This window comes from Crocuta crocuta, unplaced genomic scaffold (genome assembly GCF_008692635.1).
Source record: "Crocuta crocuta isolate KB4526 unplaced genomic scaffold, BGI_CrCroc_1.0 scaffold337, whole genome shotgun sequence".
NCBI classification, from domain to species: Eukaryota; Metazoa; Chordata; class Mammalia; order Carnivora; family Hyaenidae; genus Crocuta; species Crocuta crocuta.
In genome coordinates this window covers 4,481,801-4,505,651 of record NW_027528873.1, presented here as the reverse complement: position 1 = coordinate 4,505,651, position 23,851 = coordinate 4,481,801, and the positions used below count along the sequence as shown (strand labels likewise).

Below are 23,851 nucleotides of genomic sequence, written 5' to 3'. Positions count from 1 at the left end.
TGTCTGATTTTTTTTCTGTTATTTAAAATTTTATTATTTAAAAAAAATTTTTTTTAATGTTTTATTTATTTCTAGGAGAGAGAGAGAGAGACAGTGTGAGCAGGGGAGGGTCAGAGAGAGAGGGAGTGACAGACTCTGAAACAGGCTCCAGGCTCTGAGCTGGCAGACAGCACAGAGCCCAATGCAGCGCTCGAACCCACAAACCACGAGATCATGACCTAAGCGAAAGTCGGATGCTTAACCGACTAAGCCACCCAGGCGCCCCTATTATTTTTTAGATTTAAATCCAAGTTAGTTAACATGTAGTGTAGTAATGATTTCAGGAACAGAATTTAGTGACTCATCACTTACATATAACTCTAGTCCTCATCCCAGCAAGTGTCTTCCTTCATGCCCTTTGTCCATTTAGCCCATCTCCCCACCCAATACCCTGCCAGCAACCCTCAGTTTGTTCTCTGTATTTAAGAGTCTCTAAAGATTTGCCTCCTTCTCTATATTTATCTTATTTTTGCTTTCCTTCCCCTATGTTCCTCTGTTTTGTATCTTAAATTCCACATATGAGTGAAATCATATGATGTTGGTCTTTCTCTGACTGACTTCACTTAGCATAATATACTTTAGTTCCATCCACATTGTTGCAAATGGTGAGATTTCATTCTTTTTGATCACCAAGAAATATTGCATTGTATATATATAGATGTATATGCACATTGTATATATAGAAGATGTATATACACATCTTCTTTGTGCATTCATCAGTCAATAGACATTTGGGCTCTTTCCATACTTTGGCTATTGTTGGTAGTGCTGCTATGAACATTGGGGTGCATGTACTCCTTCTTTTTCAGGAATGTTTTGGCTATTCAGTGTCTTTTCTGGTTCCATACAAATTTTAGGATTGTGTGTTCCAACTGTGTGAAGAATGCTGGTGTAATTTTGATAGAGATTGTATTGACTACGTAGATTGCTTGTAGTATTGACAAGTGTCTGATTGTTGATCTCAGCTCACGTCTTGATCTCAGGGCTGAGTTCAAGCCCTGTGTTGGACTCCACGCTCGGTGTGAAGCCTACTTAAGTGAATGAATGAATGAATGAATGAATAAATAAATAAAAGTACAAACACTGATTGGCAGCAGATTTCATCAGGGCTAGAAGTGTGTGTGTATGTGTGCACGCGTGCATGTGTTAACAATTTTTGAAACATCGCACCTCCAGTTCTAGTCTAAGTACCTAAGAGTCTTTCCTTGCCTTTTTCTGTTCTATATTTTTATCTCTTCCACAGCAAGAACCCTGGCTCCCATCAACATTGACATTATGCATTCATTTGTTCAATCTTGAAATATACACAAAAGAGCTTCAGAATTACTAGACCATCCCACTACAACAAACAGTATTTGCTCAAGTTCCTTTGCCAGTTTTTTCCTTTATCTCAAGAATGTATGAATATATGGTCAAAGCACACTATTCAAAAGTTACTTCGATTAGTTCTTATTCTTCTCCCTTCAGTGATTTTATTAATTTGAAATAGAATTTTTTGTTTCTGTTATCATTCAGTTTTAGTCCCCCCCCCCATCCTTTTTAAAAACATTATCAGTATATATATATTTTTTTAATGTTTATTTACTTTTTGAGAGAGAGAAAGAGAGTGCAAGTGGGGAAGGGCCAGAGAGAGGGGAGGACACAGAATCTGAAACAGGCTCCAGGCACAAAGCCTGAAGCAGGGCTCAAACTCACGAATTGTGAGATCATGACCTGAGCCAAAGTCAAATGCTCAACCAGCTGAGCTACCCAGGCACCCCACATTATCAATATATTTTTAATGTGGAATTTTAATTTGATTCCCAAAGTCAAACTCATGACAAAAGATATGCTCAGAGAAGTTAACTTCTTCACCTGTCCCTTCATCTGTCTCCCTATATCTTGTAACCAATAGGTTTTGATTTTTCCTTTATATTTCTTTTTGCAAAAACATTTAGGATACATGCTTTGTATTTACCCTAATTTCTTACATAAAAGATAAACCACATATGCTCTTTTATACTTTGCCGTTTTTACTTAAAAATATATTCTGAGAATTACTTCCCATCATTTCACAGATATCTTCTTCATTCTTTTCACAGCTGCGCAGTATGTGTATGTACGTAGTTTAGCCATCCAATATCCTATGTTTGGGCACTTAAGTAATTTCCACTACTTTGCAAATAAGGCTGCAGAATAACCTTGGGCATATGGGTTTTCTTTTTGTTGGAGGTATGTCTTTATAATAAACTCCCAGAAGTGAGATTGCTACATAAAAGGATAAATATATTGTAATTTTGTTAGACATTGCCAAACATGCCAAGGAATGTTAGACATTCCTCTCTGTAGGAACTGTGCCATTTTACATTTCCACCAGAAATGTTTCTTTTTTAAAATGTTTTAAATGTTTGTTTATTTTTGAGAGAGAGAAAGCATGCACATAAGGGAAGAGTTAGAAAGAGAGGGAAACAGAGGATCTGAAACAGGCTCTGTGTTGACAGCAGAGAGCCCGATGTGGGCTTTGAATTTACAAACCCTGAATCAAGACCTGAGCTGAAGTTGAATGCTTAACTGACAGAGACACCCTGGAGCCCCTCAGCTAGATATGTTAGATACTGTTTCCCCATAGCCTTTTTCCTCATTGAATCTTTTACATCAGTGAATGATCTGGTTGGATGAATTGCAGAAGTTGGGGGCTGAAATAGAAGTGACACTTACTTATTGTGACACTTTTGACCTTTTAAAAGCACTTTATCCTCTAAATGGCTGTCATGTAAATGGAATCATATAAATGGATATTAGAATCCACAATATTATATAAATGGAATCCTATAACCAGTTGAGAAGCTTTCTTTTGGTCAACATAATGCCTTTTGAGATTCATCCATGTATTGTATGTGTCAATAGTTCATTCCATTTAATTACTCAGCAGTTTTCTGTTTTGGATATATCACAGTTTGTTCATCCATCATCCCACTGGAGGATCTGTGGCTGTTTCCAGTTTTGAGTGATTATAAATAAAGCTACTGTAAGCATTCATGTACAGGTTTTTATGTGAACATCCGTTAATTTTAAAAAATTTCTCTAGGATATATACCTAAGAGTGTTATATAAGCATACACACAAATAAGTATGAGTTTATCTTTGTAGAACACAAAAACAAAAACCTGCCAAACTGTTTTCGAGAGTGGCCATACCATTTACCGTTCTCACCAGCACTGTGTGTGTGTGTGTGTGTGTGTGTGTGTGTATGTGTGTGTTGCTCCTGTGATTGGTATTGTCATTTTTGTTTGTTTGTATTTTAATTTTCGCCATTCCAATAGGTGTGTAATATTATCTGTCACTCACTCTCTGTTCCATTGAGACTCCTGAGTCTGCCTCAGACCAGGAAGGGGGGCTTCTGTGGAAGCTCTTCATATTTGCATCCAGTGTACAGACCCAAGTATTGGGTCTTAGGCTGTCCCTGAGTTTAGGCCAGGCGATATCAGAGAAAATGAAAACGGGAAACTCACTAATGGTTTGGTGTTACTTAGAGTTTCCTGCTGGCCTTATTCTTCTGAGTCCTCAGATAGCTTCTCCATGCCTTCCATCAGGATTCTTAGTTGTATTCAGTGGGAGAGACAGAGTGAAATCTGCTCACTCCCAGAGATTTTTCATCATAAGCTCATTTGAGAACAGTTTAAGTGGAAGATTATTTAGGGAAATTCTTTAAGCAAGTATATTTATTGAAATAGCCAATGAAGAATGTAAATTAACTAGATTTCTTTTTTTCCTATTTCTTTGGCCTGTCACCAAAAACCTTTCCTCAAACTAGCCATCCACTATGTTTTCCAAATTTTGATTGAAAAATTTAGACAATTTGGGCATGATGTTTTTTAAAAGTATACATTTCAAAACCAACGTTATTTTTTAATATTAGTTTTTGAAGTAGTAGAGATATTTTGATGTGTTGTATGAACATGTTGACCAAATGAGTATGACTTATGGATCTGATAATTCATTTTGAATAAAATTTATAGTTATTATTGAATGATCCTTATTAACTTGAGTTTTAACGTAGATATTCTTTAATCTTTTTGTCTTTAATTTCTTCATTATAAGAATAACAAACCATTCACTAAAATTAAACCATTTTTCTTGAGGCTGTATAAAGCCTTCATATTTATTATGACTGATTCTTGAGCTTTTTCATGGGATCTATTCTTTCTGTCCTACATGCTTATTCAGGAGTTAGTTCACAAACAGGGATATCCAACTGATCAATGAAAAGGATTTCAACTTAGTTAATAGAGAAACATAAAATCAAACCATCATGCAGTCCACGAAAATAGCTAAAATAAAAAACACAGATAGTATCAATTCTTGGCAAGAATATGGCATAACTGTAAATTTCATACTGTTGGCAGGAGCCTTAATTTGGTATAATCACTTTGGAAAATGGTTTGGCAGTATCTTCTAAAGTTAGTCCTAAATGTGTAGAGGCTAGGACTATCATTACCACCCCTTGGTATATAGCAAACAGAAACATAGACATATGTTCTCCAAAAAGAATGTCTATGAGTGTTCAAAGTGGCCTATTTATATAGCCCCAAACTAGAAACTAACCAAATGCATATAATAAATTGTGTATTGTCACACAGTGGAATATTATATACACAACGGTAAGAATGAAGTGTAACTACTTGTAACAGCATGAATGAATTTCACATGCATTATGTTAAACAAAAGTTTGTATCTTGATCTGGATGTTGTTTATCTAGGTGTATTCACACTGTGAAAATTCATCCCACTATATACTTGGGATTTGTGCAGTTTTTTACATGTATGTTCTATACTTCAGTAAAAATAGTATATTAAATTAATTAGATCTTTGAATTTTTTGTTTGGTTTTTAAAGATTGGCTTTTAGTATACCTAGTTATTACTGGCCCCTTAGTGAACCCATTAGGTGGAGTAGTTTTTCAGTTGATTCTCTTGGTTAGTATAGGTAGATGATCTTTTCATCAGAAAACTAGGATTGGTGTTATCTTCAGGAGAATAATTTATTTTAATGCCAAAAAAGCACACAGAATTGATTTTTATTTTTTATTTCTTTTTTTTAAATTTTTTAATGTTTTATTTATTTCTGAGAGAGAGAGAGGCGTTGTGAACAGGGGAGGGTCAGAGGGAGAGGGAGACACAGAATCTGAAGCAGGCACCAGGCTCTGAGCTAGCTGTTAGCACAGAGCCCAATGCGAGGCTCGAACCCACAAACCGTAAGATGACCTGAGCCAAAGTCGGACGCTTAACCAACTGAGCCACCCAGGCGCCCCGATTTTTAAACAGCCCAAATATCTTTAAAGAAAAAGTAAGGCCTGCTGCATACATAGTCCATTTAAGAAGACCTTCCATGGGCTCATAAACCTATGCAATGTGAGAGCCCAGATAGTACTAGGGCAGATTGTTTTTCAAGTGAGCAACCTTTCATACTGTATTCTTGGTTAATGTGGATCCAGGTAAATACTAGTTATATAACATAATTCTATTTATCCCTCCCCAACTCCTCCATTTTGTTTTAGCATTTTTTTGTTGTTGTTATTTTTGTTGTTGCAGATCTTTTCACAGATGTTGCTGAGACTGAAAAAATGGCCAAAAGTTTGGAAGATTCTGAAGGAGTCTGTTTTGTTCCATCTTTTACTGGATTGCAGGTATTTTTTAAAATTTTTTATTTTTTAGTCAGTGACAATTAACAGACATTTCTTTCTTCATACCTACACTTAAAATTATTTATATGCCACTCCCTTACTTGAAAATTTGGACACTGAGCAGTATGAAAGTGAAGGTACATTCCAGGGCTTAAAAGCTGTGACTTAGCATGAATTCCATGAGAAAGCAGAGCAAATTCAGCTTAGAACTACATCCCTATGGTAATGAAAAGTTGGCAGGTTTGGTATAGAACTTTTACATAAGACTTAGTGCTACTTTGTCATAACCAAAATTAACCATTTCCCAGTGGGGGAAAATATATCAGTATATTGGGATTTTTTACTTAGAGGAAGTTGAGAATTAGAAAAATAATGTTAATTTCTCTCTCTTTCTCTCTCTTTCTCACACACACATATGGGTATATTGTGCAGTTATTTATAAGTTTCATTCACTTTTTAAAAAATCAAATTCTCTTTTGGTTAACTGTTGTGGTGGAGTATTGGTTATTTTGCCTAATCAGAAAGTGAACCCAGTACAAGAAATGGCTCTGTACTGTAATTTCTACTTAGATGTTGCATAATGTAAATCATATGGGATGGTTATGACTTAATAAACTTTCAAGGCTGAAGATCAGAATGAAAATTTTCCCCAGTAGTTTCATTCCTGCTTCACCTGGTTTGCAAAGGTGAGAGTCCTGTTGCTCAGCTGCTACCGTGAGCTTCCTGGCAGGTGTTTAGAAAGTACCCAGTTAAAAAGTCATTTTAGAATATATGGTCTCTGGGGGAGGAGCTAAGAATTATAAACTAATGAGAAGCAGTTTTTATATTTTCACACTTACAGGGAAGAAATTCCTAATACTCAAGTTTCTAGGGCAAAACCAAACAGAAAAGAACTGTTGCAAAGCCATTACAGTTTAAAAGGAAAAAGAAAAACACACAAATTCACAAGCGAAATAGCTGAGGAAAAATGTTCCACAGAATGTGAGGGTTGTGTGTATGTGTGTAGATATATTTACATTGTAGCCTCTGAAATTCTCTTTTGTGGTATCTGTTGTGAGTATGATGGAGCAACAACATTTGAGATTGGAGGCTTGTTAAAACAGGTTTAAGAGAGATGAAAATGTTGTGAGTCCTGGTAATTATAACCGGACAGTTGTCAAAAAGTAACAGTGTGCCTGGTGCTGGTTTTCTTCCCCCACACAGTGGACTTACTTTGTTTTCATGTTAGAAACAAAATATATTGGTTAGTGTGTAAGCCGCACATTATTTGACATCTGTGTTATGTAATCCACCATTTTCCACCTATTCAGTCTTCCACTTAGGGTTGGCCTCAGATCGATAGGATTTATGACAAATGTATTATATCTAGTTAAGTTGAGTTTAATATTTTTTTATTGGCCTGTAAATAAAGATGGCATCTTCTACATTAAAAAAAAAAAAAAAAGAGAAATGGCTCTGTAATATTTGACTTTGTATTTAATTGAAAGATCTGTGATATTGCCTTTTATTTTGGCATACTGTTAGGAAGACTTTAAAAACCTTTTCAGGTATATTATTATGAATAAAATTCCTTTTTTTGGAAAGCTTATCCTACCCTTTTAATCCTTCTCTAAATATTATTTCCTCTCGAAAAATAAAAATTTCTCTTCTAGTCCATGCTGTACTCAGGCAATCAGTTAAAAAGTTCAAGATTTGAAATTTTGGACAATATAATGTAGAAACTGGTGGGAAAAGATTAAATCAGAGTGTTTCAAATCTTTAAAAGTACAATATTTCCAAACTAGACGTTTAAATGGGCATTATTTTAATATCTGTAATAATTTCCTTCTATATATGTTATCCTAAAGGACTAAAAATTTATAAGTAACATAACAGAGATTGCACTGCGTCCTCTTTGGGGCGATGTGATGAAACTAAATAGCATCCATGATAGGACGGGGGTGAAAGAGTATTTGTTGGATTGACAATTCAGGAGGAAGATTTAGATGAATAGTTGTTATCAACCAAGGTAGGATTTAATTAGGCTACTATATATTCTTCCGTTTTTTTGAAAAATATGATGGGGGACTTAGTCCTGACTTTATCTTGGCAGCTGTCTAACTTTTGCATTAATCCATATGCCTGTAAAAATAATATCAAGTATATGATACAAAGTATTGCTAAAGCCAGAAGATTGGAGAAAACTCTCACTGATGCAGTTTTTAAGGTCATGTTAATAAAAAATGTCCCTTTGCTGCCATGACTGCAACCTGGAAGTCTGTTGGATTCGAGGGGCGTGGAAGAGGACTACAAACCCAAGTATTTCCTAATGTAACATGAAACTCTTAAGTAGAAACTGAAAGTTAATTCAGACAACAATAGTGTGTTGATACTAAGCTGTTTGGAAAATAGGAGGGAGATCACTGATAAGTTGCCTATGTCTACAAGCAAAGAAAATGAAGGATTGGGGAATGGGAAGGAAGGGTCAAGTATCTGTAATACTGCCTTTAATATTAGAATATTGTTACAGCCATAGATGATGGGGCAGGATGTTAAAAAGTCTCAATAGCCTCCATTTCTCAAGGGAGTCTGCTGAGAAAGTGGCACTGGGGGAAGTTGGAGGAGAGTGGGGAAGTCTGGGACAGCCACTTCAGGGAATAGCAGGGGGTGGGCTGGAGCATGGGGGCCATAACCTGGGGGTGGCATCAGTTGGTGCACCACTGTGGCTTTGGTGTAGCAGGGCTTGTGGTTTGGCGGGGGAATGGCGGAGATACTAATGTAGAGTATCCATGACAGGTATAGGAGGCAGGAATCAGTGGTTATCTGCTGGACTTTGAATTACTGTGATGGTGACAGTGATAGGATGGACAGGATTGTGAATCAAGTGGCAATCTTCGCAGGATGAGGAGTCATGCTTCTGAGGGTTCTTAGGTTTGTAGGCAACAGACTTCCTTATGCTACCCTGAGAGGAGCTGGTTGTTCACTGGTATTAGAAAGGAGTCAGCCACTGACTTTGCAGTTCTTTATGTTGCTTGTGGTCTCTGCTTCTCTGTGAGTCTACTTTTCTCGTTACCAGCTCTGCTCTATACTCTTTCTTCCTCATAACTTCTACTTGTCATTATTTTCCTCATACTTTATGCTTCTCTACAATTTGGAAATACACACAGCCTTCTTCTACTTTGTGCAGGCTTTTAGCTTCAGTTCCCCCTTGTTGATAGTCTTTTCTCAGATGGTCATTTCTGGGAAATCTGAGAATCTGATTGGTCCACCTGGTCTTTTCCGGCTTTGGACACATTTTGAGTTAGTCATTGCTCAGTCCCTGTGGTTGTGGCATTGGCGGTGGGACTAGGGCATGAAACTTGACTGTTATAGACAACAAGGTCTGTGGATCCAAGTAGTTTCCTCCAAAAGAGATGTGACCAAAGGTACCTGGGTGGCTCAGTTGGTTGTGTCTAACTTTGGCTCAGGTCATGATCTCATGGCTTGTGAGTTCAAGCCCCATGTTAGGCTCTGTGCTGACAGCTCAGAGGCTGCAGCCTCCTTTGGATTCTGTCTCCTTCTCTCTCTCTGCTCCTCTCCACTCATGCTCTGTCTCGCTCTCTCTAAAATAAATAAACATTAAAAATGTAAAAAAAAAAAAAGAAGAAGAAGAAGAAAGAGATGTGGCCAGCAAATACTGGGAATACTGTCTCTGGTTTTGAGAGTGACTAGGATGTCGATGTGTGAAGGGAGGTAAAACATGATGTTGATGTGGACCTAAACAAACATGGGGGAAGGTAAGGCACCTGGGTGGCTCAGTTGGTTAAGCATCTGATTTCAGCTCAGGTCATGATCTTATAGTTTGTGAATTCTAGCCCTGCACGGGGCTCTCTGTTGTCAGTGCAGAGCCCACTTTAGATCCTTAGTCCCTCTCTCTTTGCCCCTCTTCTGTTTGTGTGCGCTCTCTCTCTCTCTCTCTCTCTTTCTCTCTCTCTCTCTCTCTCAGAAATAAACATTTTTTAAAAAATGGGGGAAGGGAAGTGTCTCCTAACAGTAGATGTGTAGTGGCTGAGAGTGATTGTAGGATGTTAGTACAGGATTGACTGGTCCCTGTGGTATGGAAGCTCAGCAGTCCTCTGGATAGCTACCACTGAAGCTATTTGCCCAGCACAGAGGCAGGTTTGTTACAGCAACCACAAAATAAGTGGAAGGAACTTCTCAGAGTTGGTTATGGTTTAGGAGAATTAATTTACAATAGAAGGAAGAATTCAGAAGACACAGAAAGGAATATGGAGAAAGTCAATAGTGGGAAGGATTTTGGTAAGCAGTAATAGTAATATAAAATTTGTAGTGAACTATGTGTCAGGCATAGTTCTAAATGTCATGCATTATCTCATTTAATCCTCAGTAACTCCACAAGGCAGAAGATACTCTTATCATCCCATTCTGAAGATGAGGAAAGTAAGATGTAGAGCTGTTAAATCACTTGCCTAGTCTCACACAGCTAGTGAGCGACAGAGTTGGTTTCAGGGCCCAGCTGTTCTGACTCCAGAGTCCAGGTTCTTAACCACTCCACTATACTGGTTCATGGTATGGCATAAAATATAAGAATGGGAATACACAACAGATGCCTTTAGGTTCAAAATTGACAAGGAGCGGGGTGCCTGAGTGGTTCAGTCGTTTAAGCGTCTGACTTCAGCTCAGGTCATGATCTCACGGTTCATGGGTTTGAGACCTGTGTCGGGCTCTGTGCTGATAATTCCCAGCCTGGAACCTGCTTCACATTCTGTGTCTCCCTCTCTCTCTGACCCTCCCCTGCTCATGCTGCCTTTCTCTCTCTCTCTCAGAAATAAATAAAACATTAAAAAAAAAGTTGACAAAGGGCAAGAGGCATATTGACATTAACCATCTTACAAGTACCCAGCAATTTAGGCTAAGATTCCCGTGGTCACACTGGCCTACTGAGGCTGGTAGTCTATGCCTTGGGCAGGAGTCTTCTAGGTTAGCTCAGGGCTTCAAGCAAAACTTTGTGGATTCTCCCTGTTCCTAGTTGGTTGATGGTCTGGGAGGCTTACTCAATAGGATCAGCAGTGACAGATTAAAAATGTGGCTGGAGGCTGTCTGCCCTGTTGGGATGTGAGCAGACCTAAAGGACCTTCTTTCCCAGAGTTTTTCCTACCATATCATCCCAAAGACAGGCTCACTTGGACTAACGCAGGGACAGTAGAGCCTATAAAGAAATTTTTAGGTTTCTATGGACTTTATTACCCCCTCAGATTGGCCTACTACTAATTGTAAATTATGTTCATAGTTGTTTTTACAAAAGTCATTTCAAACCAGTCATACCAGGATTTTATGTGGTATACTAGAAGGAGTAATTTTTATGCAAAAAAAAAAAACAAAAAAAAACAAAAAACCCATAGCACACTACTAGGAACTAATACAGTATTCTATCACCTGATATAGACTAGTGTTACTGTATAAGTAAGCTTTTACTAAGTGGATCACCAGAACATGTTAATAAATTTGAAAAATTATCAGGATAAAATCACAGTAGGAGGAAAATCATAGCTACAGTAAAGATAAGATGTAATATGGAATTTCTTTAATTAAATAGTGAGGAAAAGTATTGTTCGTTCATTGATTAAACAAATGTGTGTTTATGCCCTGAGGGGCCAGATGCAATGCAAGGCCCTGGAGACACATAGGAAGTACATCAGATGAGTTTCCACAGAGAAAATAGAGTTTCAACAAACATCCACACAAACATATGTGGTTATATACACATGACATGAAGCAAAGTTCGGGGTCTCCATAAAAGCGATGATGGGGGCTTGGCCTTGTCTCTGGGATCAAAGTTTTCCCCGAGGAATCTGAGCCAAGTTTTGGAAGGGGAGTAGGATTAGTTAGGAGAAGGGGTGGTAGAAAGTTTTCCAGGTAAGGAGAGGATGTGTCAAGGCCCTGAAGCTAGAAGGTGCCTTTCCTGGGGACCATCGTTTTCTGACAGCACTAGCACATCCCTCTGTCATGACCTTACATCAGATGTTGGAACTGTTCTTCTGTCCCTTTCCTTGTAAGACCATAGCTCTGGCAGGGGTCTCATCTTTGTGTCCTAGAATTGTCTTGGATTTCTGAGGGTGCAGTGAATACAAAATTTATTTGATAGATACATAATTCCAGGTCAGGGCTTCGGCTCTTATTATCTTTTATAATGTATTATTTTTTGAGAGAGAAAAAGAGCGCAAGTGGAGGAGGGGCAAAGAGAGAAGTAGACGGAGGATCCGAAGCAGGCTCTGCCCTGTCAGCACAGAGCCCAATGCAGGCCTCAAGCCCATGAACCATGAGATCATAACCTGAGCTGAAGTCAGACGCTTAACTGACTGAGCCACCCAGGCGCTATAAGACTTTGGCTCTTTTAAAGACAGATGTTAGGCTGAATCATTTCTCATATTAGGCAATGAGACTATTAAGCTAAGAAATATAAGGGTTTAGTTTGAATGTCTGACAAAATATTAAGTATGACAAAAACAGTTTCAGTGTAAAAACTTTACAGGTGGATAAACGGAGAAACACTAGGATTGCTTTTCATTTCCTCTTATAAAGCTAGACATCTAAGTTGTTACTCTGCTTCGGTCCCTTCTCTTTGTATGAGCTCAAACAGAAGGTATAGCTAAGTCAATATCTATAAGTCAACTAAGTCAACCTTGCTTAAATCCTATTAGAGAGTTAATCCTAATAGTTAACATATTTGGGGGGCTGTCATTTATTTTAAAACTACTTAACTCTATATAAAGAAGCATTCTTTTTTCTAACATGGGTGTGTTTTTATTGCATAATATGTCTTTAAGTCTGTAAGTGTAATTTAGAACAATAAAACTTGTTACTATCTCTTTCTTTAGGCTCCTTTAAATGACCCCCATGCATGTGCCTCTTTTATGGGTTTGAAGCCTTCCACCAGTAAATACCATCTTGTACGAGCAATATTGGAATCAATAGCTTTCAGGTAGCAGAACTGGCCCTAAACTCACCTCTCTGCATACAGTATTGCCATTTCCTTTTATTAATTTCTCCTAAACTAAATTCTGAAATTTCATAAGTTTTTAAATGTTTTTATTTATTTATTAAGAGAGTGGTAGCGGGGAGGGGCAGAGAGAGAGGGGCACAGAAGATCTGAAGCTGGCTCTGTGCTGACAGCAAAGAGCCAGAAGTGGGGCTCAAACTCACGAACTGTGAGATCATGACCTGAGCTGAAATCAGATGCTCAACGAACTGAGCCACCCAGGTGTCCCTAAAATTTCTTAATTTTAACTGAGCATTTATACCTTTTGTTTATGACATAATTATTGCTAATTTCCTTAGCATTTCTGTTTTTCATATTTAATAGTTCCAATACCACTTAGATTTGATATCTGAAAATAAAATGATTTTTAAAAATATAGCTGACCCTTGAACAATGTGGGTTTGAACTGTGCAGTCCATCTATGTGTGGATTTTTTTCGGTAAATTCAGTATGGTACTGTAAATGTATTTCCTTTATGATTTTCTTAGTAACATTTTCATTTCATTTCATTTTCATTTCTGGCTTACTTTATTGTAAGAAGGCAGTATGTAATACATATAACATACATACTCTGTGTTAACTGACTGTTATCAGTATGGCTTCCGGCCAGTAGTAGGCCATTAGTGGTTAAGTTTTGGGGGAGTCAGAAATCACACACAGATTTTTTGTTTTGTGGTAGGTCGGCACCCCTAATCCCCACATTATCCAAGGGTCAACTGTGTCTATATTCTTATGCATAAAAGATTTAAAGTTTGGACTTTCAAAGATTTTTGTATCCTTATTAATAAAGGAGAATTCTAATTAATAATGCTTCCATTATACTCAAAGATTAAGTCACCAAAATTATTCTTTTTGTATATTTCCCTGTGATCTTTTCATTATGGCACATTTGTAATTTTAATTCACATTTTTAATTTTAAATCACATTTTTAATTCTTAAAATTAAGAATGTGGCTGTCATGATATGGAACATTTGGAACATTTAAAATAAAAATTTCTGATTACAAAATGATAATTTCTTATTTGATGAATTCTGTTAGATGTTATTCACGGTATGTCATCTTTATAGCTTTCTATTAAATGGATGCTTGCTTTAAATTTTTATTTGTAGAAATTATAATAGATTAAATTTATTTCTAAATGAAAATTATGGTCTCTTTTATCAAGGTGAAAAGCCCAAGGCCTGAAACCTCTCACTTGTTTGAGCATCTGATACCAATTTCAGTTAGCATAATATATTTTTTAATGTTTTCTTTTGCATATTTTATAAATATCATATATACAAATCACAGTTTTAATTTTTCTTGATTTGAAAAAAATAGAGAATTATTATGATGTGAATTTCCTCTAAACAGTTATCTTGATTTTTTGACTAGAAATAAACAGTTATATGAATTGATGCAGAAAGAGATCCATATCCCTGTGACAAAAGTCCGGTACGTAAACTTTGTTTCCAATAGATTTAATTAGAAATCAAAAGTGAGTGCTAACTGCTATTAGTGTTTTCATCATTATGACTATTCAGGATTTTTTAAAAAAAAATATGCCTAGCTTCTTTGCAACAAAATTCTTGGTCATAGGAATTTGGAGAGGAAAGGAAAGCTTATTTTGGATTTACGGAGAATATAACACATTACAGAATTTAAGATGATCTTAGCACCCACATGTATATTATAAAGATCTGTATTTATTCTTTTTAAGATTTTATTTTTAAGTAATCTCTACATTCAACGTGGCGACTCAAAACCTTGAGATCAGGAGTTGCACACTCCACCAACTGAGCCAACTAGTCATCCCTATCATAAACATCTTTCAAAACTCTTTTTTGGGTTTGTGGCTATCCTTTTGTCATGGAAACATCACATTTTATTTGCTGGAATGTCCAAATGAATTTTTATGTTGGCTAAGTTTACTTGGCCTATTTTGAACTAGTCCCAGGATGAACAGAACAGGTGAGAAAATTGGTGTTAGGAATAAGGAAAAATGTTTGAAGATTACCTAGTAAGGACCTTTTTCCTCAGGTCAGTGCTACGTGATATGATTTTGGAATTAAGAGGGTGAGCTTCAAAAATAAAATCCAGATTCTAAAAAAATAAATGTGGCCCTTTTTAAAAAGGATGAATAGTGTTTTTATGCATTTGTTGGAATAATTTATCTCAAATATCTTGCTCCCCACAGGGCAGATGGAGGAGTTTGTAAGAACAATTTTGTCATGCAGATGACTTCAGACCTGATTAATGAGAAAATAGAGAGACCTGTCAACATAGACATGTCGTGCCTTGGGGCAGCTTCTCTAGCTGGCCTTGCTGTTGGTATGTGTGGATTTTATAAAAGCAAGAGCTGTCTTGCAGGCTATTTCTTGCCGAGAGCATTTCTCTTCCCAAATGACTGAATTATAGAGAGGGTCTGGAAAACTTTAGTGTCCAGTTGTTTTGGAACCTGGTCTGGATCACTGGGGGGGAAGAACCAAGCGGCACTAGGAGATCTTGGAAGGCAGGAGGTTTATTTTACACCAGCCGGCTCAGAGGAGATGACTGACTCTCCAGAGGTGTGAGCCCCCAGCACAAGCAGAGGGAACAGTTTATAATCTTTGCTTCTACATTCTGCATTAGTAATTTGGCAAGTGTGTATGGCAAGTGGGATAGGAAGAAGAACCTGGAATGGGAGTTTTCGGTAGGGTACTGGAATTTCCCTGTCAATCCTGTCAGCCATATTATAACAGATTTTTCCCTGTCACAGTAAGCTCCATACACAAATGCACTTTATTCACAAAATATTCCTATGCCCTCCTCTGTGGATGGTCTGTTTGTACTTGTTCCATATTCACTTCACTTCTTCACTCAGAATTATGAGGCAGGGAAATTAATTCTCAGCTGCTCTGTCTTCAGCAAAGAGAAGGTCCCTGGACAAACTTCTGAGTAGATAGGCTTTACTTTGGCATTAGGAACCACTCCATTCTTTTAGTTATTGAAAATCTGTTGAGTACCTGCTACATGACAGTCACTGCTGGGAATAAAGAATTTAAAAACATAGTCCTGACTGTGGGAGTCTCCAGGTACAGTCACACAAATCAACAAATTATTTACTATACTTGTGTGTTAAACCCAGTGAACAGTCATAGCATTAAGCAAGTGGTGTTGGCTCTCCAGAGGAGGCTTAGTCTTGATGGAGTTAGCAGACAGCCAGGTGAGGAGGCGAGGAGCCATGAGAGCTGAGTGGTCCAGTAAAGAAAGCAACTTGTGCCAATATCCCAGTTCTGTATGGTAAGTGCTGTTAGGGGAAGAGCAAGAGGGAAGGCTGGAGAGAAATGGAGGTCCAGGTGTGGGGCACTCCTTATAGGGAGGAGTTTGAACTTAATCATGAAGGCACTAGACAGCCACTAAAGAATTTTAAGCAGGGGAGGGACATGGATAGATCTGTATTTGAACAGATCACTTTGGCAATTAGTGAGAGGATTAGTTGGGAGGGGTGAAGAATGGACTCCAATTAGAGGGCTCCCCAGGAAGCAGTATGCTGCCTTAGGACCCTGGGAGTATTTAATATCTTCTTCTATGGAGGGGAAGAGTGTTTGTACAAAATAGGATATCTTAGAGTTAAAATTTTTAGGCTTAATATTTAACATATTAAAGTTACAAATCCCCTAAGTTCATTCTACTAAAAATCTGTTAATTTTGAATAAAATTAAAACAATCACTTTCACTTGTTCATTGATTAATGTGTGGTAAATTCAAATTGAAGAAAATAACTTCTCCTTAAATAATCATTCCCATTTACTCATTTAATTAAATTCCTTTGTATATTTCAACAAATATAAATTTAATACAGTTGATTTTCTTTTTAATAGTTGCATATTCCTAACTGAGCAAACTTAAAAGTGTAACCAAAAAAATCTTCTCAAGAACTTAAACAGCTTTTGCAAAATGAATAAATTAAGCGTATATTTACAGTAAATCAAATACTCATAAATATTCTAATACTATTTATAAGGCAAATCAAATTCTTGTGTACTTTTCATGCTATAAGACTAAATATGTCAGATTCTCTTGAACATTTTAAATATACTTTAAGTAACACACACATACAGATTTGTCTTAAACATAATATAGTGGCTTGAGCTTTATCTATTTCATTATATCTATATTGAATTTCAAACCTTTCCAGTTCACAGAGACTTCACTAATTACAGAGAGCAGTTTTACCATGTCAGAAAAGCAGAGATTTCTGGTTGGATTGCTTCTCTTTCAGAAATCTGAGACTTGAAGGCTATGCACATTTTCTGTATTTTCAAAGTTCACCCAGAAACTGTGTCTATTTGATAGTTATTTAATAAAATTGCTTCAAAAAATGTGTATCCTAGAGAGTAAGTAAGTAATTCTGGAAATAAGGATTTTAAAAACATGCTTATTTATTTTCATTACTAGACTTATCTAACTAGTATACTAATGAAAACTAGTTTTAGTCTTTTAATAACTTCTATAAATTAGTTAATATCTTTAAATATAGATAAGTATAAAATGCTGACTTTGAAAATTAGAAAGAATGTGACCTGACAAAATTTTAGAGGGAAGAATTTTGTGTCGGCTTTATTGGTAACAAGCAATATATTTCATGCAGATTTGTCAACTATGTTAGTACCTCAAACTAGGTGAGATATATGAGGTTAATTAACAAGATACTTCAGTCATTTCATACTACTTATGGTCATAGTTATAAATGCGTTTTCTTGCTGCTTTTTATTATAAATCACATGATCCTCTTTGTGAAGAACAATATATGCCAAAGCAATAGTATCATGAACTTTTATGAAATAGAATAGTTTGAAAAAGACACTACTTATTATATTCCATCCCAACTTTGGATTTCTGAGTATCCCAGGGAGTTGTCAGGATATATGACAAAAATCTTAATTTATCTTTGTTTTTTTAATTATGTAAAAAGAAAATATACTCTTCCTTACTTGAGGGTTTTTGTTTTTTTTTTTCCTTCTAGCAAGTCATGAATGTAAGTGATGACAGGGTCAGATTGCTCTAGACATGGTTTGGCACAATGCCACACAGAAATAAAGCTGATAGTTAAAAACCAAAAGATTGTAAAATCCTGATGTAGTTATTCCTAGGGATAGACAATCTAACAAAATTAAAAAGCAGCAAAATATTTTGGCTTGTGTTTTAAAACAATAGTTGTTAAAAATAAATAAAACAACAGTTGTTTACCTGTGCACCAGTTCACCTAGGTTTATGGACTCCTTATTTGCCTTAAAATTTGAGTAATTTTTTTCTATCCATAGGATTTTGGACTGACAAGGAGGAACTAAAGAAACTGAGGCAAAGTGAAGTGGTTTTCAAGCCACAGAAGAAATGGCAAGAATATGAAATGAGTATGGAAAACTGGGTCAAAGCAGTGAAACGCTCCATGAATTGGTATAACAAGATGCAACAGTAACTGGAATGATAGAACCATATATGGCTGGTTGATGTGATGTGCGGATGAGACACAGCTCAGGGATAATAACAAATATGACGATGACTGAGAAGATTTACAAGGAGCTTTGTGCAACCTGAGAGAAAAAACAGTGCTTTTTTGAATACAAAACAAAAATCCCTCATTTTTTAATATAAACCTGGGTAAAATTTTAAGGCAACAGTACCTCAAAACTTTATATCTTCTGTTTTGTAGCAGATTCCAAAGGACATTAGCCATTTCCAGCCATATTTTTACAGCTATGGGTCCTCCTCCTTTTTATACTGGGTCAGTGATCTACACAAACATAATTATTTACTATCTGAGTTACTAGTTCTGGGTCAAGCACCATTCATGTTTTGTTCCAAAACTAAGTGACAAGTGTTCCTTTAATTCTTTAAAATTAAATGGGCTACATGAAGTTCATATAGCTAGAAAGAATGAAGAAATGTGAAATTTTGAAATGTTAATATTTAAAACCATAATTGTTCAATACTGTATCTAAGTATGAGCTCAATATGCCCCACAGATAGGCTTACTTGTTAGTCAGTTCTTTCTTTTATTGGGCTTAAAGACACTGCCTTAATTTTTACTTGTTTAACCAAATCTGAACACTCTTTACATATTGAAAAATAACTTTAGTTACTGAAACTAAAAAGGGTATTGATTCATCAGGAACAAGAAGATATTTTCTTTCTCAAACAGCATTTCTTTCAAAAACTTCTGGCTAAGTATGACATCGCATTTTTTTACAAAATCCAGGTAGTGAATATAAATCTTGCTTTTCTTTTCATATTCTTTGTTGTTGAGATGCTTGCATAAATGTCTTTTGCTTTTATTAAGTGCCTAATTGACAGCGCTTAATTTGAAGAAGGTGCCCTAATTCATTGATGACTTAAGAATTGCCTTCATTGCAATATTTAACTTGTCCAGGTATCTTTTATTTTTGTCCAATCTGCTTATCTCTCTGAGACAGGAGCAGTGGGTAGCGGACAGAGGTAATCAGAGTATATCCATGCTAATGATTGCCCTATAGCCACCTGGGCCAGAGCTCTACAGAAAGGAGCAGGGATAGTTCTGCATTCTCAAACTTTCTTGATAGAAACAAATGTTAAAGAATCAGAGTTGTGAGTAGCTTTAGGCCTGGTGTAAAATTGTCCTATGCCAGGAGACTACCTTCGAACCTTTTCTCATATTACTTGCCCCTCTCTCCATTTGGGCTAGGTTCCATTTAGATTTGTAGCAATAATGAATTTATTTCCCTCTTAGTCAGGCTTTATCACATGAAGTCTTACTGTTCTAGAACTAGTTGTTAAATACTAATATAATTTAAAAAGTAACTTACAGAGAATTTTGTGGTTACTGTCATATATATCCATTTCAGTGACAGATGTGATAGATCTAGAGGCTACATTGCATTTCTGCAAATTCCATTTCAGTGAACTTTGTCTTCTTAAAGTATTAACATTTTTGATGGGATCATTATAGCCAATATATAGTATCATTAACTCCACTAATTAAGATTTGGAAATATTTTTGTTGAGTGGAGGTGTTTTGTTTACTGTAACAAGTCTGATTCTATTATGTAGATAATGTTCTTTTCATTTTTTATGCCCTTTTTACAAAGCTTAGTGAACAATTATAGGCCTTTTATCAAAATCAAATAATGCAAGCTGCTCCGTTGTTTTACGGTTTCTTACAGATTCTGCTTCTCAGTGGGTATGATTTCATAGGAAAGAACTGTCTTTCTGTGTTAGGATATACTGAATTGTAATATTATGAATACTTAAAAATCTGTTAGCTCATTTCTTTTTCACATTCTTCTTTACATCAGAAAACCACAAAGTAAAGGTTAAATACCTTTTAGATAATGTGAGAAAGTAACTTCGAATATGTCTCATCGGAATTGAGCATCTCAAAAATCAGTGGCTAATTTTTCCTTCTGTTAGTCTAGGAGTTAATTTATTTTTACTACCTCTCACTGTTTTTTAGTGACATGGTTTAGTAAATCTTTTGCCAAATTTGACCTAAATCATCAACGTGGTCACATTTGCTTTTGTATTGGTAGAAACAGTTGATATTCAAAGTCAGTTGAGCAAAATAATTATCCCTTCCATCTTCCAAGTTTATTTTCATTTGTATGCTAATATTTGCAGTTTAAAAAAAAATTTGTGCTAAGATTTCTCAGCATGTTTTATTTTCTTATTATAGATCAATCACATATTTTTAGGAGATCTGTAGCTGTCTATTCAAGGAGGAGACTGCTTCTGTACGATCCTTCTTAAACTGGTGCAGTTGCTTTCATACTGAGACTTACTGATTTTTCATTTTTTTATATCCAACCATAATATGACTTCTCAATCTCAACATTATTGACATTTGGAACAGGTAATTCTTTACTTTGAGCTGTTGTAGTATGCATTATAGGATGTTTAGCAGTGTCCCTCAGCTCTACCTGCTAGCTACCAGCAGCATCCCCCTAATTGCAGTGGTTAAAAATATCTTCAAACACTGCCAAATGGACCTTAGGAGGCAATATCACTCCCAGTTGAGAACCACTAATATAGACTATTAGAAGAAAATTGAAGACTCCACAAATGTATCTATGATGCTCCTTTTCTCTCTGCCTCATTTTACCTTAAGAAATGTTATTAGCAAAAAGAGGTGGTCGTTTGTTAAATAAGGTTTCTACTTTACTGGTTATTAAGGCCAAAAAAAAAAATCTTACGTTGTAATTGTTTTCTGCTGTTTTTACCCACTCACCTTCATCTGCATGCCTGCATCCTCTGTGGTCTTGATGAGTGGGTTGATGACTTCAGCATAGGATTATGTAGTCTGCAAAGTGTCTTGATGTGATCTGCCTTTTTGCTTTCTTTTCATCTCTGAACAAAAGAGATGATCACTCTCTTTTATCTGCCTCTGTATAAGACTCATATCAAACTGGAAGCTTTCTAGAAGCAGAAACCATGTCTACTTCCACAGAACTTAACTCTGTGCCTTCCTATTGGTTGGATGAATTTTTGCTTTGTAAGTGCAACTTTTTTTGTGTATATATTTTATCCTTGATTTACATGCATTTGTTAATAGGAATCAGCTTATATTTGTTGCAAGTAAGATATGTTTTGTTGGGTAAAGAAGGGCAACAGTTGACCCTTGAACAACATGGATTTGAACTGTGCAGATCTACTTTATATGCAGGTTTTCTCCATAAATATATGTACCATACTGTAAATGTATTTTCCTGATAACATTTCCTTTTCTCTAGCTTACTTTATTGTAAGAATACAGTTTATACTATATATAAGATACAAACTGTGGGTTAATCGACTGTTTGTATTATTGGTAAGGGTTTTGGTCAACAGTAGGCTAGTTAAGTTTTTGGGGAGTCAAAAATTATACACAGATCTTTGACTGCACAGGGGGTCAGCACTCCTAACCCCTATGTTGTTCAGGGGTCAATTTAGGAGAGCTAGAATCCTCATAGTGTTTATTTTTAAATTCTTCATATGTTTTATATATTTGCATATACATTTGTATAGAGATACACATCTATAAATACACATAGTTATATCAACTTTCTAAGGTATGGTTGAAGCCTGTCCATTCACAGGTTTTGTGTATTTGACTGTATACAGCTCACAGATTGAATCTTAAGAATGCCAAACCCTCTGCCATTAGAGGGAGGTAACTTCAGAAACAGCCCTTTCTGCTGAGGATTTATTCTGGGCACCAGGCTTTAATTAAAAATAATTTAATCCAGGAGTTTGGCAAGAATTTTATCATTCTCTGAAAAGAGGACCCTGGAGTTCTTCAATGTGAAGTGATTCTAGAGTCCTCCAGAGATAGCCTAGAAGGCTCCAAGCTACCCCCAAAGGGCTCTGAATCCCTTTGGGAAATCTAGATCATGTTTCTCAGAATTAAAACATACTCTGGACTTGCCTGGTCCCAGAATCATCTTCTTGCATACCCAATGCTGGGTCGTCTGTTTCAAACCAGTCAGAATGGTAACCCTACAGAAGTTAAATAGGTGATCCAGAATCACATTGTTTGTTTTTAAGTTTTAGAGCCTTATAGCCATAAATATTTTGGTATCAGCATTGGTTCTAAGTTACTGACTATATTGTCACCATATTCCCATGGGACCCTTGCCCTTTGGGGAACACAGGGGTGATCTTGGGAGTGGGAATGTTAGAGACAGGAACCTGAAGAGTCAGATATTTCTGAAGTTCTCTGTATTGTATTTCTACTGCCTTTCCCCCCTTTATTAGAAATTTGGTTATTGAAATACAATGGCTATATCTGTATAGATATCATACTATTTAGAATATAAATGATGTAAAGTTTCGGTTTAAATGAGCCATATTTAAGAAACTTTCAGACTGTTCGAGAGTAGCTCGAATTTACCATTTTACATTCCAACCTGCAGTGGATGAGAGATCCAGTTTCTCCGTATCCTTACCAGTGTTTGATGTCACAATTTTTTATTTAGCCACTGTGATAGGTGTGAATTTTTCTTATTGTGGTTTTAATTTGCATTCCCCTAATTAATAATGATGTTTAACATCGATTCATGTGCTTTTTTGCCATCTATTTATCCTCTTCAGTGAAATGCCTGTTCATATCTTTTGTCCATTTGCTAATTGGGGTGTTTGCTAAGTGAGCCATCTTTAAATTAATCTCTTTTTTTAAAAAACTTTAAAATCAGTCCGGTGACTTAAGAAGTCATTAAATAACATTCCTAAATCCTTCTAGGCAAAGTGTATACAGCACTTGAATGTGATTTTATAATGTAGGGAGGAGAAGAGTTCTCACATCTTTCTCTACTCATGTAGTATAGTAGTAATACTGTATAATGGCAAAAAAACTTCAAGGGTACCTTTACTTAGAATGTTAAGTAGGGTGTACAAATACATATTTTGTACATAGCTATCATCATGTTTGTAATAATTTTTATTTAAAATAAGCTGATTTGTGTAAATGTTTCAGAATGATTTTGTGGAAAACTCAAATTTCCCTATTTGTGCAAGACAATCTTGATTCTAATTCATAGGGGTCAGCAAATTTGTAATTTTATTTCTCTGATGTTCTTTAGAAATCTGAATTGTACTAAATAGTCATTGAGAACCTCATAAATCAAGATCTACTGATAAAATCTAGGACACATTGCAATAGAAATGTATATGTGAATTTTTCCCTTACCTTTTTTCCACTATAACTTTTGGATTTGTTTTTTAATTTTACCTGGAAATTCTTCTTTAATACTGTTTCCTGTTTTGGTTTCTGCACATTAAGAAGGTCACAGAGAAATAAGCATATGTTACTCAATTGTTAATCAAGATAAATTTGAGCTTAATATGATTAGAGAAGAAAGGTTTTCTGTAACCCTGCCTCTTTAGATCCTGTTAGGCTTATCATTCTATATTCTGCATTCTTGCACAAGGGAAATTACTAGAGAAGAGGGTTAATTGTTTGCAGTGGGATAAAGATGATATAATTTGTTGTGAAAATATACTGTATTTTTAAACTCTTAGATTTTAAATAATGAGGAAAAATTTTAAATACTAACATGATAGAATTAACCTAGTAGTTGTTAAAAATCCCTTCTGAAAATTACCTAAAATTATTTGGGAAACTACAATGAAAAAGTAAATGATTTTTTTATACATATTATG

At 35.9% G+C, this 23,851-nt stretch overlaps 1 protein-coding gene across 4 annotated transcripts in view; it reads left to right on the top strand.

Moving 5' to 3' along the window:
- The window catches only part of GK5 (glycerol kinase 5), an 83,798-nt gene extending 59,947 nt beyond the window's left edge, over positions 1–23,851 (top strand). For all 4 annotated transcript variants that reach the window (XM_077756722.1, XM_077756723.1, XM_077756725.1 and 1 more), the window contains 5 exons: positions 5,610–5,704; positions 12,559–12,662; positions 14,096–14,155; positions 14,898–15,031; positions 18,007–23,851. In XM_077756722.1, the coding sequence (XP_077612848.1) occupies positions 5,610–5,704; positions 12,559–12,662; positions 14,096–14,155; positions 14,898–15,031; positions 18,007–18,161 (548 nt within the window). In that variant the 3' untranslated portion in view covers positions 18,162–23,851. The remainder of the gene's footprint in view (positions 1–5,609; positions 5,705–12,558; positions 12,663–14,095; positions 14,156–14,897; positions 15,032–18,006) is intronic.